The 18,738-nt window shown below is 41.1% G+C and overlaps 1 protein-coding gene across 4 annotated transcripts in view; it reads right to left on the bottom strand.

The window, feature by feature from the left end:
* Positions 1 to 18,738, bottom strand: part of PALM2AKAP2 (PALM2 and AKAP2 fusion) — a 271,951-nt gene that overhangs the window by 101,597 nt on the left and 151,616 nt on the right. For all 4 annotated transcript variants that reach the window (XM_040579708.1, XM_040579712.1, XM_040579711.1 and 1 more), the window contains one exon: positions 9,328 to 9,410. In XM_040579708.1, the coding sequence (XP_040435642.1) occupies positions 9,328 to 9,410 (83 nt within the window). The remainder of the gene's footprint in view (positions 1 to 9,327; positions 9,411 to 18,738) is intronic.

Raw genomic sequence — 18,738 nt, 5'->3', positions numbered from 1 at the left:
TGCAGCCTCCCCTAATTCTTACTGTGAAGTTAAAATACATTTATCTAAATAATGAATTGAAAAATTAGTTGGTATTGTCCTAGAAACTCTGAAAGTAGGAAGAGTATAAAGATCAGCTGCATTAACTCACTGTTTGTCAATGAAAGCAGTTATTTCCAAGAATCAAATGACAGTTCCTTGCCTGTCATTCCCTTTCAGGCCTGCTTTATGTGCCCTGTGAACTGAAATTGGATATGTCACCCCCAGTATTATTACCTCATTCCTCCTCCAATGACTGACCATCATGCATCCCAACCCTGTGCTGAACACATAGGAAAAAACAACAAGAACAGATCCTCAGATTAGTGTGACATCCTTGGGAAAGTTCAAGGAAGTGCGACCATGTATCTGAACTACTGCTTGTAGGGCGCTGCAAAACTGAGGATGTTTTTCTATATTCATAGCCTGTGGCTAAGAGGGCTAGTGCCACTGAAGTCATTGGGAACCACCGACATTCAACACCTCTGACAACTGGGCCACATGCCCATGTGAGACCTTGTTATTATATCAAAAGGCTCTTATTTCTACTCTTTTTTTTCTCTGCCACACAAGCTGACCTAGTTTACAATCTGCCTCTGTACAGATGTGTCCTCTTCCATGGGCATAAAGAGGACAGAGCCATGCCAACAAAGAGTGCCTGGAGTTATGAAGGGGAAGAGATACAGAGCAGCTTGGGATGGAGAGATAAAAAGAAGGAAATGAAAGACAAAGATGTTTGGAGGAGAGGAGGGAGAAACAGGGAGAGAAGAGAGTGAAGCCATGTCCGTATTAGCTGCTGCTGCTTTATCCAGGAGACAGAGTTACTCAGACTCTCTGCTGTGGGACCTTGTTGGTATATTGGAGCCTAGTTTCAGTGATGCAGATTTTTTTATTGTTATGCAGTGAACCTTCAAATGGAGAATAATTCAAAGGGGATACCTCCTCCTATTAAGAAGACATTCTTTCAGGCTGCTGTTTTACAGCCCAGTATACTGTTCTTGTTCTCTGTGTACTCCCAAAGATTCTGAGAGCAGTGCAGAATAAAGAAAGGAAGGAAAATACTGTGATAATGATACTGGATATGCCAAGCACATTTTTAACATTTATAACATGAAATGCAGTCCTGAAAGGTGATGACTGATCTGGTAGCCTCCACACTGAATTTCACTGAGTATGAAAAATCAGTTTTGCTTGGGATGCAGATTTTTAAGTGCTTAGATTAACTGTCAGAAATTTTGTGATTAGACTCGTTTTCCTTTCCTTGTGGTTCCGAGTATTTCTCTGACTGCAGAATAGCATGCAAATGAGCTGGATGAAGGAATGCACTGGCTTGCAGTAGTGCGTGTGAGATGAAAATGGTACTTCTGTGTATTCTCTGTGCATTTATAAAACTAATGAATGCAGAGATACATCAGTCAGCAGAAGAGCTATGGGAAGTTTGGAGGTCATGTTCATAAATGCTTTATATTCAGTATGGGGATGAAATGTTGAGTGTTATGAAGGCAGGGAGCTGCTGGTAGGGAACTGACTGGAGATCCATGTTCTGTTCCTGCCATTGCTGATGACCTGTGATGTGACTGAAAGCAAATCACTTCCCCTTTATTTGTCTGTGTGTTGATGAGACAGGGACTGCCTGTTAGTGGGTGTTTGTAGAACGTAAAGGGACCTCAGCTGTGGTTAGGGAGTTCATACACTAAGGTAGTATGAACTTTAAAATTATTTTCTTAAGTTATTCAGCTGACTAACAGACTCATTTACACATCTATATTATGTGGTGGAGTAGCTTGGCAAGATTTCTATGGTCACCTAGCTACATGACTAATCTCATTGACTTAAACGTGACTCCTTGAGTGAGTAATGTTTTAGTACTGGCTCCATAAACTATTCTAGTCATCATCAGCTTACAAACTATGTGTGTAGCCTTGCCAGCACTTACCACACAGTGTAGTGTATTTTACTGCAAGCAGTTCTGTCACAGATATAATATCCAGTAGTAGCTGTTTCTGTAATCTACACCCACATGAAGAAGTTACTCTGTTCTGTAACTGCAACAACAGCCGAGTTTCACTGACATCGTGTTCTCTTTGGTTCATGGAAACTGTTAGTTCCCCTTAACAATAAATCCGAAGAAGTAGTCAGTACCTGTGATGCTGTGAGGAGGAATGTTTTTTTATTGCAGCTCGTGAGGATACAACCGCATAAGTGACTCACAGCTCTCCCTCCTTCTTGTGGAAAATGCGGTCATTACAAATCTGGAACTGTAAGGTTTCACTTAAAACTCTTTACAGTCTTACTCCAACTAATGTTTCTGTTTTGATTACACCTGTCTTATCTTAGTCTTTTTGTACCCTCTTCCACAATAGCCCCTGTTTCTTTCCCCTGCTGTGGGCTTTGTGTTCTCCTTTCATCTGTTCCTTTCCCTCAGCGCAGAAAAAAATCCCATTCAGTAGTATCCCTCTTTTATTCTACAAATCCCTCTTTCAAGTATGCTTCATCAATAACATCCACATAAGGCAGTCCTGAAAGATGGCTTGCCTGTGTCCAGCTTGTCTGATTGAGCCTGAACATCCGCAGGGGCAGGGAGCATATCTCTATATATTTCCTGAATTACTGCATGCATAGGAAGAGCCATATAAATATAGCACTACTTTTTTACCACAGCATTACGTATTCAACATTTATATCAACTGCTGGGGCAGGATAATCACATACTACAGTACTTCAACAACTATGTACAGTTGCATATTCCTCCAACCAAACAGGCACAGCAAAAGAGGCTTAAAAAACGACCATTATTTCAGAAATAGGGAACCTCTGTAACTCTTCTGAACAACACTTGAATGGCATATTCTTACAAAGAGCATTTGTTTGTGAACTAAAAAGCTTGATCCAAAGCTCAATGGAGACTCTTCCAATGCATTCAATGAGCGTTGGATTAAGTCCTTCCTGAGGAACAGATGCAGGGTTTTATTCACTACCACTAGAACAATAAAAATGACAAGACAAAGAACAAAGTTTTCTACAGAGAACAAAGCAGTGTTGTCCTGCAGCAGCTTAAATATGTTAGGCTCTATAGTTAATGTCCTGTAGAGTTAGCAAAATTGTTTGTGTAGCCCATTCACAAAATAGACAGTGCAGAAATGTTTAAATATCTACACATGAACACCCACAGTATTGAATTTCTTAGTACTTGCAAGGACTGAGTTATAAATGTAACTACAAATTGCAGTTGTGCAAACAAAGATAACCCAGAAATAGTTTGCTGCCATTGATCATCAAGACTATGATGGAAAAAAGAGGCTGGAAATTTTTTTTTGCTATAGTTCTCAGGTGGATCCAAAGTGTTTACTGAGACCTCAACTAAAGGCAGGCTTTCCTTTAGTAAGTTTATCTCATTTAACATAATGATTTCTTATCTGGCTGGTAGATGTTATCAAAATGTAAGCAATAATGAGTGTTAAGGAGCAGAGACATTTGCCCCTGCAGGAAAAACTGGGGCCAGAGTCACCCCAGGAAAAAGAGTCTGACAAGGGAGATGATAAGCAGCTGTGTGAGACACAAGAGACTAGATTGAAGTAAAAGGGGCAGCAAATGAGAAGAACAATTAGCAGAAACTAAGCCACATGCAACCTGGGACTTGCACCAGAAGTAAAGTATGAAGGGAATCTGATCAGAGGCTTTCAAGATGTCTGGGTAGACCTTGTAAAGAGATCTAGTGGGAGAGGGAGAGTGAAAGCAGCAGTCAAAACAGGCTGTTCTTTTGAAACATCTGCATGTAAAAAGTGGAAATTGGGAAAGCAGCCTGTATTAGAAGAGGCTGCAGTCATAACAAAAAAGACCCTTGTGATGAATATGTGGAGAGAAATGTGGATTTTGAAAGACCTGAGGAACTGGCAGGGTCTGGTGGGAGGAAGTGTGATGAGCAGAGAAGGACCTTACACAAAACTTTTTATACCATGAAAGAAAGAAGAGAATCAAAACCTGACAAATAATAATACACACAACTGTTTCTGTATCCGTTAAAAATAATCCCATTTAAATTTTGGTAACTTTTTCAGCTAACGAGTAGCAGCCTCCGAAACAAGTCAGTGTTCTTAAATCCTGCACATTTAATTACCAGGCAAAGCCAACGCAGTTCTTACTCCAGTTCCAAACATTAACTAAATGCAAAAAGGCACAATTTGTCATGCCATCTTTTTCTGGAGGGTTGCCACATGTTTGCTTTGACAATTATGGAGAAGAGAAATCCTTCTGTCTTTGCTTTTACTCCCACACGGGGAACCCTATCAGCCTCCAGGGACTGAAATCCCTACTACATAGAACAGTAAGACCCTCTTGCCATATGCCTAACATCTCCGCCTTTATGTTGCTACAGCCTTAATGAGAGGTCCTGAAAATTCTTGATACCTTCTGAGTTTTGTATGTTGAAGTACAAATCTTCAGCAGTTAACCTGCCTTTTCCACACATTTTAACTGAGCCCTCCCTATATTCAAGGCTAGATGCTCGTTCCTTCCAGCATAATTGCAATGGTGTTAAATGCCTCCAACTGGCATGTGTCATTTGCTGCAGGGTGGATGGCAATACTAGAAACGACTGAGAAAACGAAGCCTACCTGAAAGTCCTCAGGAAGTCAGAGAAGTGGATAATATTCAGAGAAGAAATTCTTAGCCTCGTGACAAAATGCTTTTTCCCTCTCCAACAACACAATCACAGTTTCTTAAAGATATGTCTCTTTCTTGAGTTAGGAAGGGAACAGGCCCACTGATGAAACCTGTGGCCAGTCTGAAGGACTGGCTGTCCCTGCACTATGCTGAGCTCTTAGCTTCACTGCCTTTTCTGACCTTCAAAAGTGAAATCAAGGCAAAATGAAACTGTAATGAGATGACAAGACAAGCTGTTTATAGGCCTGCTAATTAAAAATACACAGTATTCTGTATGGAAATCCAATTCTGCACTACAAAATTGCTGTGCATTTTAAAGTCTAACTCACATGGTTGGAGCAGGGAGTCTTATTTGTCTTTGGATATGAAGATAGATGGACGTGTTTTACACAGGCACTGCAGCTTGACCGTCTTGTTACTTTGCTTTGACAGTTTCCTTGCAGAGCCACAGAAATAAAATTACAATGACAGAGGTCAAACATAATGTCTGTGATCACTTTGAATGCTTCCCTGACCAATGTTGCCTGCCTTGGTCATGATACAAAGACACACCTGAGGGCAATTAGCAGAGACCATAACTGGAAATGAACTCTTAACTGTGTGCTGTGACATGCGGTTCAGTAACCCAGATGAATCCCCCTCTCCATTACCCAGCTCCACTGACTTCAGCATGAGGTGAACTGTGGCCAGGAACAGGGATGGAGAGTGCGGCCTGGGAAACCAGTGATGAGAGCTGGCAGGAGTCAATGGGGGACAACGTCAGCTGCAGAAAATAAACTGTTTTACTCCTTGAAACGGGATTGTACCTTGTCTTGGATTTTTGCTGCCTATCTGTCTCTGAATTGCAATAGTGTCCCTCCGTGGGTGGCACGGCAGCAAGACATGTCCTAAACTGCCTGAAAAGTCAGGGAGGAGGTGATATATGGCTATCCAGGCTGACACTCCAAAAGATGACCAGGCAATTTTGCTGCCTGGGCTCACAAGCTTCATATACATACACTGTACACAAAAAAACATCTCCCTTTTAAACCGCTCCAGAGTGCTGAAAACATCAAAGCATCCATCATTCTGAGTTATCTGTAAAGTTTTTGGCCACAATGCATTTATGGCAGCAGGAAAATGAGGAGGATGAGGGGAAGGGGTTGTATCCTGGATCATTTGAATTTTTTTGTTGTTGTTTTTAAGCAGCTGCCCAGTAAAATTAATTAATCTTTCTAGAGATTCCTGGACTCACTTAGGTTCTTCTGTTATACAATCTTTCATAGAACCAATGAAAGAGTAAATGGAAGTTCTATATCTCTGATAAAACATTCCAGCAAAATAGCAGCATCTTTTTGACTGCAAGACAACTTTTTTTCAGCCTACTGCTGACCCTTTTATGGCCATAAAAATTTTGCTGAAATTAGGAGTTGTCCACCAAGATAATCTCCCGACCTCCTGTACAGTAGTGTTGCAGAGAAGCCAAATGGTGTATATGTACATCTTCTTCCTTGTTACTAATCTGCAGTAATGATGGTGGGAAAATAAAGAAAAACAGCTGCAGTTTGTGCTACTCCCACACACACGTGTTCTCCTTTTTGCGCAAAAGCTGCAAAAATGGCTCAATAATAGAGTATGCGATATTCTGAACCTGCACTCCAAAAAGAGCTGCAGGCATAACAGGATGTGTTTTCAATGTAACAATGCAACAAATTCTATTTAGAAAAGAATGAAAACACATTAAAAAAATCTAAGATTATTCATAAACTTTGGCTTGTTCAACAGTGGGTCCAGCTTGGCTAGTTCTGAGGACTTTGCCTTTTGGGAGAACCATATTTTTCCTTTCTTGTAAGGCAGATTATTACTTTGCTTCATGACTAGGATCAAGTGTTAACATTCGTTTATTGATCCATATCCTATCTTCACTGGTTGTGGATGTCATTACCTATTAGATGTAAGAATATTTTATACTGTATTGAAACCTATGCAATTACCATTGACTTGAACCATACAGTCTGGATGTAGGGGTAGCTGGTTTCTTGTTTGTTATAGCTGAAGGGAACTTTGTGATGGGTCTAGGTCTCCACTTGGAGAAAGTAGGCTGTTGAAAATAACAGAGATATGTGTATTCCTGTTTCCTGATTTCTGTTGAGAATCTTTCTCTTGGTATCATAAAAAAAAAAATAAAATAATTGCAACTAAGTCTGAGTAGATTCTTTCCAGAGTTAATCTAAAACTGATGGTTTTCTTATATGAAAATTACGTTGCCCATCTGAATGTTCAGCAATAGAAAGGACAATAGTTTTATGTTTGTCTCTCTTAGCAAATACAAGCTCAGATGAGCTTATATCCAGCTGCCTCGTAGAGTTTGCCTCCAATACCAGGCTTCTCCCTTCTACAAACTGTTAGCAAGTTATTACAGAAAATTTCAAGGCTTTTTCATATGCTGTGACTAAATTAATTTTCTTCCATGCTGGTAAGGAGACTTTCATGGACTTTATTGACTTTCCTGTGCTAGCATTTTGCTGATTCTGCTCATGCTGCATCAACGGTAGCACTGAGTCAGCCTCCCTCTTACAATGTTCTACCATTAAACCTCCTCCTTCAGAAGGGGGGGTGTGTGTGATTATTAAAAATATGAGACCTCTTTTTTAAAACCAAGGAGAAAACAATGCTAAGTCAGATTTTCTTCTGTATGCTGTTACACTCCCAAGCACTGGAAGTACTGTGTTATTAAAACAAACTGCATTCCACAGTCATTGAACCTTTTTTCCTCTCTTCCTTAAGTATGACCTTAACTTAAGCCAGAGAAAGTTAGGGACTGATTAAACTCTAGCTCAGAGCCTTCCCAGCAGTCCTACAGGTCCTGCTTGCAAAAGATGACCTTCCACAAAGCGATTCTACACTGAGCAGAACACTGATAGCAACATGTACAAAATATCTGGGAATGCTTGTGCAAGTCCATTCTCCAGCTGCAATCAGAATGATTTAAATATCTGATTTAATGTTAACATGAAAGTTTCATTTTGACAGTTTTGCATTATCAACTTGAACCTTACTGTTATTGTTTGTGTCGTAAATTATTTGCCTAAAGAAAGGTGGACTGTCACTGACAGATACCTGTGAGGACATGTTTATTTCCTGCTTTATGTAGATTTAACCTTAAATTTGGTCATTATTTTTAATAGCCAAGTGTATGAAATCCTTGCTATATTGTCATTCTAAATTATTAACCACATTTAGTCAGAATTATATTTGTTGTTTATCAGCAGATCTGTTTCATTATTTTTTTTCTTTAAGCAACAGTTGGTCCAGCAGTCCAGCCACTTTTAGATTTTATTAGCACTTAAATAAAAACTGTGGGAAAACTGGATTTTAAGAAACTTATTAACTGTTTTTTAATGATAAATGAAACTAGTAAATATGGTAAGAAAAATCTAAGACAAAGTTTTCAAATCCTGCTTTACATTTACATTTTCTTCATTTAAAAAAGTTTCTGCAGATGCTGGCTTTAACTGATTAGTTACCATGGCCTTTAAGATCTTAAAGTTAGCTGATCTGAGCTTCTCACACCAGTTCTTACTCATAGGCCAGAAGAAGATATGAACTTGCTGCATTTTTATCTTTAAATGCTTCTCTAAATGAAAGAGTTAGTTATTAGGCTAAATTTAAGTAAGTGTAATTAAAGAAAAAAACCCTCTGCTTTTATAGAACTCTGAAATGTGCTTCATCAGTTTCATCTGAACCAGTTTAACAGCCTTGATTACTATTATAATTTAATTTAAATTAATGCAAAAGTTTAAAGTAAATTTAGGCATTAATATGGGCTATGTATATCCAAGTTTGCATCTTTATTTAAAAATCCAGGTTTTGATGAAAAGTTGTTGGAGAGGTCTTTAGTTTTTAACGTGGTTCTTTTTGTTGTTAGATATATGTGCTTCACTGTCAGCAGTGTCAGGAGTCCTGAAGATGAGCATCTTGGTCCTGCAGGAATTCTCTTGCTCATTGACTCCCTTTCCACTCCCAACATCTTACTGACAAATATATGTGCTGCTGTTAAGAACACCTGGCTACACACATTCACACCAGGAATGACAAAGAAAAAGGAATATCCCCATCACACCTTCTCCAGCAAAGCATCATGTTTCCATGCACCACCCAACCACACCAGGCAACCAGGTGAGGGTGACATCCCTCAGACGCTTGCCCTCATGCTGACAGCTGCTTGCCTGTGGGTTTCCAGCAGATGAAAGGAGGTGGGGTAGCAGTAACCACAGAGAGGCCTGAGAAGAAGAGAATGTGCAAGGGAAGACATGCAGGGGATTGACTGATGAGGAAGAAGGACTGAGCACTGGTTTAACATCATCCTGCAGTGAGTTGCCAGGGTTATTTAATAAGACCTCCCAAGAGATGCACTTTTATTGAAGATCCTCCTAATCCCAGCTGTTGCATTGGGCTTTCAAATATTTAGGAGGAGACCCTGTGGTAGTCAAGCAAATTCAGTTTACACCAACAGGGTCTGGTGTGCAAACTACTCCCACCACGACAACCTCCTTGCAGCTGAAGATGTGGCCCATCCCACCAAGTGCGAGGTGCCATCAAGCATTATGTCTGAGCACAGCATGGATCCCTGTGCTTCCCACAAGGATGCAGTGGGAGGAGACTTACCCCTGCACCCTCCTTGGCTTCGGGACTTTCACAGGAGCACGGTCCCAGCGGGTCCCTCGGCAACATATCCGATCCTCCTGTGCCTACAAAACCAAAGACATTTTATTGCCCAAGGGGGAATACGCATGGCTGAGAGTCTGCTTTGCTTTGCTTGGATCCATTTCTACCAGGCACGCTCTGTTGCCAGCCTCATCAGCATTGTTAGAGAAAGCAGAAAGGGTACAAAAACAATGACTGAAAAACATCTTTGCCAGCTGGAGATAGCTTTGCATGCTGTGGAGAGGCAGCCACTGCTGGGAGAAAATGCAGTGGGTGCTTAGCAAGATAAGCATGCCATGGCGCAGGAAGGACATATTTAATTTCAGCCCCCACAGCAGCCATCCCTTTTCCTAGGGTGGTGCGCTGTGTCAGGGCTGGGGTTGTCCTGGTCCCTGATGGGGTGGTGGGATGGCCTCGGCTGCCAGGTCTGGCCTTATCATCCCCCAGGGAGCACCCCAGACAGTTTGCTCTGTGCTTGCCTGTGTTGCTGTGCTGAAGGTATGCCTGTGCTCGCATCATCCCTGGGATGAGCTCATCCCATCTCAGGGAGAAGCCAGAGGATTTTTCAGCATTTCTGGGCATCCCAAGTGAAGGGTAACTAAAAGCATCTAGGACCCTAAAGAGCGTCTCACTAGTGAATTGAGAGCGGAGTAGAGGGGGAGAATCACCTCCCTCAACCTGCTGGCCATGCTTCTTATCATTACTTATGCAAAAGGATCTGTGCATCGGAGATGTCCTTTGCTTATTTGTTGAACCTGTGGAAAGTGGCACATACTAATAGTGCTAGCTTCAGCTGTAGTGTACCTTTGGATACATGGAGGCACTGACTACACACCTGAATCTTTCTAAAAATATTGGCTGGTGGATTTTGCTGCTTTTTGGCAGCCTCACACAGACATCTTTTGCTGTGGGAGAATAATATGAAAATGTGTCAGTGCAACTTATAGGCCAAAATCATGTAGGTGCTTTTAACTTTTTCCAGGACAGGTTCTTTGGAGCTGATCCCTCCGCTTCCCACATGATGAACCATGGTGTCCCTGTAGTCCACAGAGCCAATAGGTAGACTCCAGCAAGGTTTAAAGACTGCATTTAAACCACTGGAAGTGCATAATATAATAACAGAACTGGGACCTTTATTCCTTGTCGTGCTCTCAGCACTCTGGAGAAGTCCACAAATCCAGAAGTTTGACCCTGTGACTTGGCCACAGGATTGATCCCTCCTCTGCATTCTTATTCATCTTTGCTTGGGTTCCCCTAGAGCATTGCAGCTTTGGAATTGGTGCTGCAGAAAAGGCATCTAGTTTATTCTGCCCTGATTTATTTTTCCTATTGTTTTTTTCTTTCTTTCTAGTTCACTTTGCTAGTGTTATTCATGCTAATCTCAGGCCAAAAAGACCCTCCTCATTATATGTCTGTAAAGCATTTTAGCTTGGTGGGCACCTGGTTGTCTCCTCATACCTATATGCTCTCCTGCTATTCAAATACAGATGTAAAATAGAGCTTTGTGCCTTTTTATACCATTTCACTAAAGCGTCCCTTCATACTCAGGCCATTGTGCACCTTTTTCTGCAATGTATTTGGAATTATGAAGCTTTCAGCATGTTGTCCTTGTGTGGATGTCTCTGCATTAGCAAGTAGCTGTGAAGTAGGGATGGCACAGAGAATGGGAGTAGTTGCTACTGACACCTCTAGATCTGTATTGTACATATTTCCAGGATTTATTGTCAGGCTAGATTTAGTCTGATTCCCTGTGCTGAATGTTACCACAGTGTCAGAAGTAGTAGTACTTGATTAGAATATTTGTGTTTCCACTAGTGTCTGAAAAGTATTTCATGTGACCCGGCAGAAAAGTTTCTGGTGGTTTTCTCAAAAAGAACTCTTGCCTGCAACTCAACAGTCTCACCACATAGTGTGAATCACTTCACATCTCAACCAGTTGCAAATGTGGTTGAGGAAAGAGGGATGAGTTCACTAAAACCATACTACAGCTCTCTGCCAAACTGCTGATATATATACAGCTTATGCCCACCAAGAAAGAAACGTCTGGTGACTAGGATGCTAAATGGAGCGGTTGGTTGCCTGATTTCATACCTGTGTTACAATTAGCATTCTGCATAGCCCTTGATAAGTAATGATATTTATCTAAGTTGTCCACCTGTAAATGGTAATTCCCGTTGGTGTGGCAACACATGAAAGACTGAGAGCATTACAGCGGTAATACTTAACTGAAACAAAAGTAACGAAAGTACAAAGCCTATAAATTAACATACGTAAGAAAAGGATAAACTTCCTCCAAATCTCACAAACTTATAACTACCATAAGCCTGAACAGATGTCATCTCCACACTGTATTTGGTGTCAGGCCATATATGCTACAGCATTGGCCTCTAACTTGATCTTCAATGAGGACATAGCAACTATACAATCACCCTTGGATTAGAGAAAAAAAAAATCCAAGCATGTTCACATCCATGGACATGTTGTAAAGGCTGCACATAGTACCAGTTCATGCTGCTATTAACACAGGGGAAGTTTTACATCTATCATCGTCTGTACAGCAACGATGAAGTAACTCAACCAGAACAGCTGCAGGGCAGCCCCATCAGCACTATTGGGGCTCAGTGGCTTTTTATCCATCTCTGTGCCTGCTAGCTTCACTTCTGTGTAGCGCTATGCTGACTTATTTGTTTCCTTTTATTTGCTGTTGATTTCAGCTGTGAATAGAGTTTGATGGATGACAGGAGTTTAACAATAAAGAGGACCAGACAATACAACAGGAATGAAGCTGAGCTAACAGTCTCTTTCCTTAAGAGACTTACCCATGCAGACTTGGGAGACAAACCGAGGTGCAGCTATAAGAAGGAATTTGGACTTTCAGCTTACCAGCATCAGCCAAAAGAGAAAGAAATGGATGTTGTCAGGACAGGAAGGATGAAATTTAACGGTAAGAGGCAGATGCCCTGTTCCTGGTGATGTAGCTGGCAGTGAAAGTGCAGAATATGGATGAAAAATAGAGGTACTGATGAGGGATCTGTAAAACTGCTGTGCACACCCACTCATTGCTCTTAACAGACAAGGCGAAACTAGCAGTTCATTCTTGAATTACGATTCTCCATGGTCAGCACTGTGACAGTGGGGAAAACACCTCTGCATTGCTTAGCAGTGACCTGGGGCAGTACACTCATCTCAAGGGTGCTTGCTTCATCCATCTCAGTCTGTCAACCCCTTTGGGTTTCTGCTCTACTTCTATAGGTCCTGGACAAAGACAGGAAGCTAAGGTGCAATTCAGCTACCAAAGAATGTGAACTTTCTACAGGGGCCCACAACTCCTTTAGAAAATATTTCACGCGCAACAATTACCCAGAAACCAAAGACTTAGGGTCTTAATTTTGCTATTTGTTTTAGCAACAGTTCACCATATAGACTCCATTGCTGTATTGTTAAGCTGGTGGGAAACAGCTTCGAGCCCTGTACCACACAACCATTAACACTGGAATAGACTGTATCCATGTGAAACCTGGCAGCCTACATCCTCTGTCAAAAGAAACTGGTGCAGCAAAGGGGCAAACGGTAACATAAGAGGTGCTGAATCAGGGAACATCTTTAGGGTAAGATTTGTCTTCTCGGAGGAAAAGGTAGATAAAGCATTTATGACTATTCACCAGGAAAACTCCTGCAGTGATCAAATCATATTAAATCAAGCCTTCTTCATGTCTCACACGATACTCACACTGCTACAAAAGGTTAGGGCATAGTCAAATGTTCACTTGCATGGCAGCTGGAGCAATTTAAGATTTATTACTCTCATCCACTGAGGCAGGTTGTCTGTGGGAGCACTTTTAGTGCTTTTCAGACTTCCTTTCAAGGAAGGTTGCACACATGTGCCAAAAGGACATGTTACTGCTCCCAATTTGGCCCTCTGCCTGCTGGAGGGTGCTGCCATATCAGATCTACCAGCTGGTCTGCTGCTCACCAGAGTGCATCCTGCTCTGTTCAGGCTGGAAGAAAACAGGCCAGCTCCAACCACATAAATCCTGGATCGTTACTAAGCTTGCATATTTGGTCTTGAACAGGTCAAAGAAGCAATTTATTAGAGCAAGTATTTTCACTTGACTTGAACCACAGAGATTCCTATGTTTCTCAGTCCAGTTTCTTTCAGCTACATGTAACTTGTCAATAAAAATGAAAGCCAAACCATGTCCTTGTGTTGCTATCTTGGCAGTGCCCAGCTGAGCCAGCAGACAGATGCCATGTTAAAGTACAAAGTAGAGTGTGTCACCAATTACTCCTGTGAATAATAAAAGTCCATTCAGAAAAAGAAAACCCTCAAAGAAGGAGAGGGAGAGGGGAAAAAGAGACACAGTCTAGGAAAAAAAAGACCTTTCAGCAAGAGTGCTGACATGTTTATTTACTGAACCACTAAATGGCTTGGTAGCTTCAGGGTATTCAGATTGGTGAGAGGTCATGTATCAGGATGAAGACAAAGGCATTACTTAAGTGTTGAAGAAAACCACTCATTTATCTGTTTTTTTGCACTTACTTTTCCTCTAATATATGCTATGTTTAGGCATTGCAGCCTTGCTATATTTTGAAACAGTAAGGAACCTTTCTTATCCTTTTAACCATGCTTTGAAGGCTCACCTCGAAGTGCTAAGAAAATATTCTAGTCTTAGTTTCCAGAGAATCTTCAGTCTTAGAAAAACTATTATGAAGAGTGCTGTAGGTGCCACTTCTGTTGTGATGTGAGTGTCTCTCTGACAGCAATTGTCATTAAGAGCATAAGCTCATTTAATCTGTTTTTCTGCACCTGATAGCAGTTTTGTTCACTGAGGTGGATGCACAGGTTATAGAGCTAATAGCACAATTCTCTTTTGCAGATTTATTTTTCTGTTCCAAATGATTAATCTTTTTCAGCTTTCACACTGTGAAATTTGGAATTTGGACTTAAATACTAACAAGGCAAAAATCTCCCTGCTAGGGCTAGTAGGAGAGAAGTCACACCTGCTTATGCCCCATTAAAAAGGAGCCTTGGCTGGTGTCATTCCTCAGAGGGTGCTGGCCGGATTGTGGCCATGCCAGAAGCACGGTGTTGTGCCTGTACTAAGAATAGGTGTTGAAGGTTCAGTCTCCAAAATTCAGATGGACATTTTAGTTGCAGATGTAGCCTGCCACCATTCTAGGAAACACCTAAACAGACTTGTGTTGTTGGTTGCAGGTGGAGTAGTTAAAGCCATTGCAGATCTCCATCACTAAGGTAGATTAGCTTTCTTTAGCTCAGTCAGGCTTTCAGGAGTGATTTGAACTAGCCCAGGCTAGCAATACTCTGAGATGGCTTTTGCATGCTTCAGTTGTGTGGAAAGTGTTGGCAGCTTGGGGGAACAGTTATATCTTCAGCTATTCACTACAAGGTCATGTAACACCAGTGTCAAAACTTGTCACTTATTTGTTCTAATCAGGAATTCTTGCCTACCAACATCATTTCTGGTGAGCAGCAGTGGTGAACTAATGTTGGTTCAGATTGTGCATGTATTTTCTCACGGATTTAACTCTGAGTAAAACCCTTTCAATAGTAGCATAACTAAGCTGCAAGTGTTCTGTGAAGCTCACCATTTCTGCTATGAAGCAGGCAAAAGCCCTCAAAACCATAACCTACAGATATTTTGCAATGAAATCTTAAGTATTGACCAGTCCTAAGGTGAAAGCTATTTTAAGAGATTGCAGTGTTACTTAGAAAATTGCTCCCAATCTCAGCAATCTTGTTCACAGTGAACAGTTCATGAAGAAATTGAGAAACACTGAAGTTTTTGGAGGAAAAAATGTCTGCAGGAAATAAGCTAAAACTCTGACATGAATTGGGAGGCATAAAAAAAGGGAAAAATTGTGACTCTGGTTTCTTCTACTTGTAATACTTTGCCTTGGAGTACATTCTCTTGTTTGGAAATGCCAGGTAAGAATTGTGATGTTCCATCATTAAAAGAGCAAATTGCCTCCTAGCTTTGCCTAGAGTTAGTTCCTGTATGTGGCAGCAGTCCAGCCAAACAATGAATTCATTGCCTTGCACAAGGGTTTAGAAATGGCAAATAACTCCTTGAATGATATAGAGAAGGGAAGCACAAGTGACTTATGCAAATTCTTTTTAATCATGACATATTAAGCTCAACCATAGAAAGAAAGCAGAAGGTAGCAGAAAAATTATCTGCTGCCAATAACCATTTTTTGCCAGAAGAAAGAAAAGCCATCAGTTATACAAACAGTGCTGAAAATGCATGTCTGAAAAGCAGTCAGGGAGACAAATAGCTTGTGGTGCTCCACCTAGATGTTTTCTTGCCCCCAAGAAATGCATGTGCATAAATAACACAAAGATGAACTTCTAATCCTCTCAGCAGAGCCAACTGAGAGAGCTGCAGGAGCTGTGTCCCATTTCCTTAACTGCAAAGTAAGACAGTTTATTTCCTGTCTTCATCACACTAATCTTGCCCACACTGAAGCAGATGAGGCATATTTTTATGTCCTTTTCTGTTACCTGGAGTTAGACCTGTAGATGCATGTTCTGACAGTTGGGAGTGCTACAAGTATATGCAGAAGATGCTATGGATGCATCTCCAACAGTGATGTTATACATTTCCAGTTGCACCTAATTTCCTCTGGTGGCTTTTAGCAGCAGACAGGACGTTCTCTGTTAGTGGATACTACTGCTGAAGTAAGTGGCCATGCCTTTGCAGTGCATCTGGTGGGGATGGGAGGAAAGCAATCTCCATTTTTCAGCAAACTGTGTCTTCAGATGACTCCTCCAATTATGCTTGTCTGTTTTTCCTTGTGGTGAGGAACCAGTCTGGCTCAGCAAGGTATATCCTCATATGCATCAGAATGTATTACTTTGGAAGAGGAGGGACAATCATACACCTCTGACATTTAGCTGTAGGTAATAGTGTGCATATGAGAGAACCTATCACTGTCAATTTTCCTCTCACACCTCACAGTCTGCTTCAGGGGTGACATTTTGGACCTGGTTTTAATTATAATTTAAAAGGCTCACTGAAGGCGCAGTAGAAACAATTGAACCACACACATCCTAGTGGATTTAGGAATAAATAGTTATAGTTTATTCTAAGAAGCCTGCCAAAAAAGCCATATGGGAAGATTTTCACAGTTAACCCAGGAGTTAAACAGATAAAGCAAGGAGGTTTTACAGCATAAGACCCTGAAGAAGTATTTCAGTCCTTGGCAAGGCAAGAGAAAGACCCCTGAATAGACTGAGAGTGGGCTCATTTGCTTGATAAGAATGTAGCTGTTAAGGGCCAAACTGCAGTGAGGCATTCCTAGCCCAAACCCTCTGGACTGGTCTAAGGTTAGACCACCAGTTTTGCATACCTTTGTGTTAAGATTGTACTGTCAGTTACGTTGAAGAGATGTGCAGTTTTTATATCAGACAAATTCGTATCAACACTCTATTGCCAAGCCAAAATTGCCAGTTTTTGCTTGACAGAAGATGGTATTAATTAATGCCTTGTCTCTATCTTCTTTTGTTGTAAAGAGTAATGTGCCAGGTATGGAAGAACCCACCTCAACCCTGCATTCGTACCAGACACATATGTTAGTGCAAATCCTATAAATTCTGCAACAGTGGAATCAATTCTTGCTTTTCCCAGGGCAGGCACATGAGAGTTGAAAGGTACAGGTGAGCTGGTGTTACCATGGCATGATCCATGACACAGCTGGAAAGTCATGCAATCCATGAGAGTGGGCACTTTCAGGCCAGATATTTGGTTCCCCTAAAGCTAAGAGTAGATCTGTTATCTGCAAGAAGACATCCAGATCACTGAACAATGTTAGTAACTGTACAGTCAAAGTAAAATCACTGCTTGATGTAAGGTTGATATAATCTGAGTTTTAGCAAAAGGACTAGAGATAAGATCCAGACGTTTAAGGATGAAGACACCTGTCTTCACGTAAATTTAGCTGTGGTGCATGGTAATCAGTTTCAGTCATTTTGGAGGCAGTACTTAAGTTACTGCTTAATTAGAGAAGATGCATCAGCCTCTGGCCTCTGTGGATAAGGTTGGCAATCTTAAAAAAATCACATATAATTAGAAAAAATTATAGTGTTTGCTTTCAAAATACTGTTTTCTCAAAAAAGCAAACTGACAGGCCAACATACTATCCAGATATAGTGTATCCTCCTCAGTTATTCACACATCACCTCCCCAGAATTAAAATAGGCAGTGAAATGTTTCATTTCCCAGACACAACATTCAAAAGAGTCATGACTTGTTGGTCTAAACTCCAGTGATGTGTCTTATCCAAGCCATACGCTTGAGGAGTTCAATAAAGAATTGCTTGGCTCACAAAGTAAGAGAACAAGTGCTTTGAAAGCAAAAGCCAAACTAAAAAGAAAATATTTATTATTTTGGTGTCATGATATTGGGCTATATTTTGCACTTAAAAGGTTTAATGTTTAAGGAAAGATCACAAATTAATGTGCAACGCCAAATGGTCCACATCCATCACCTTCCAGCCAATACTTCAGGCATTATAAGAAGTATAACAAGCTGCATTTCATAAGTACTTTTTGAGTCCTGCTGCACAGAGATGGGCTAACTGGATATAACTTTTCAGGCTGTCCCACACTTTGGGGACTCATGTAAAGATGGCATCCTGAAAATTAAAATCTGGATTCTGCCTGGGACTCTGACCAAACCTCCACATTAATAAACTTGACAGAAGATTAAAGAGGTGCTTTCTCTCTCTGCTTCCTAAATAATCACAGCCAGCCATGTATTTTCAAGTGGATCCTGGTTTTGTCCTCACCCAGTTCTTCAAAGTCACAACAGTTGCTTCTGAAAGCATGCCCTGCTGATGCAATGCAAAAACTCTGACTTGTGTTTGTGGTATGCTAAACATGGATCTTCAAGGGTAGAACAAACAGCTATGGCAGAATCCAGTCAGTCAGAAAATGCTCATCAACCTCGGCAGACTTGTGGAAATTATCAGCTGTTTTACTTAGTGCTATACTCTCAGCTTCTTGTCTGTCCCATGATGTGCATTGTTTAAATTTGAAATTAAAAACATTACTGAGGCAATGAACACCATTAAGCACTTGCATTCCACAGTGCATCAAAGAACAGTTAAAGCTAATGTTTCTCCTTGGATAGCTATGCTTGCACTCAAGTTTTTGGAGCCTCGTGCTTTTAGCTTACAGCACCCTTACCTGCTGGGGCAGAACTCATGTGCAAAGGCAGCTCGATGGTGTGATAGATTTCCCTGCCTTATGAGGCAGTCCATCCGTGCAGGCTACACCAAAGTGGAAGCTGTTGCATGGACAGTATATGTGACTGGGCAGTTTTTGCAGAGCTTGAGCCCTGAGTCTAGCTG

Source organism: Falco naumanni, chromosome Z (genome assembly GCF_017639655.2).
Source record: "Falco naumanni isolate bFalNau1 chromosome Z, bFalNau1.pat, whole genome shotgun sequence".
NCBI classification, from domain to species: domain Eukaryota; kingdom Metazoa; phylum Chordata; class Aves; order Falconiformes; family Falconidae; genus Falco; species Falco naumanni.
The sequence above is the reverse complement of the archived record's forward strand: the minus strand, read 5'-3'. Positions and strand labels throughout refer to the sequence as shown.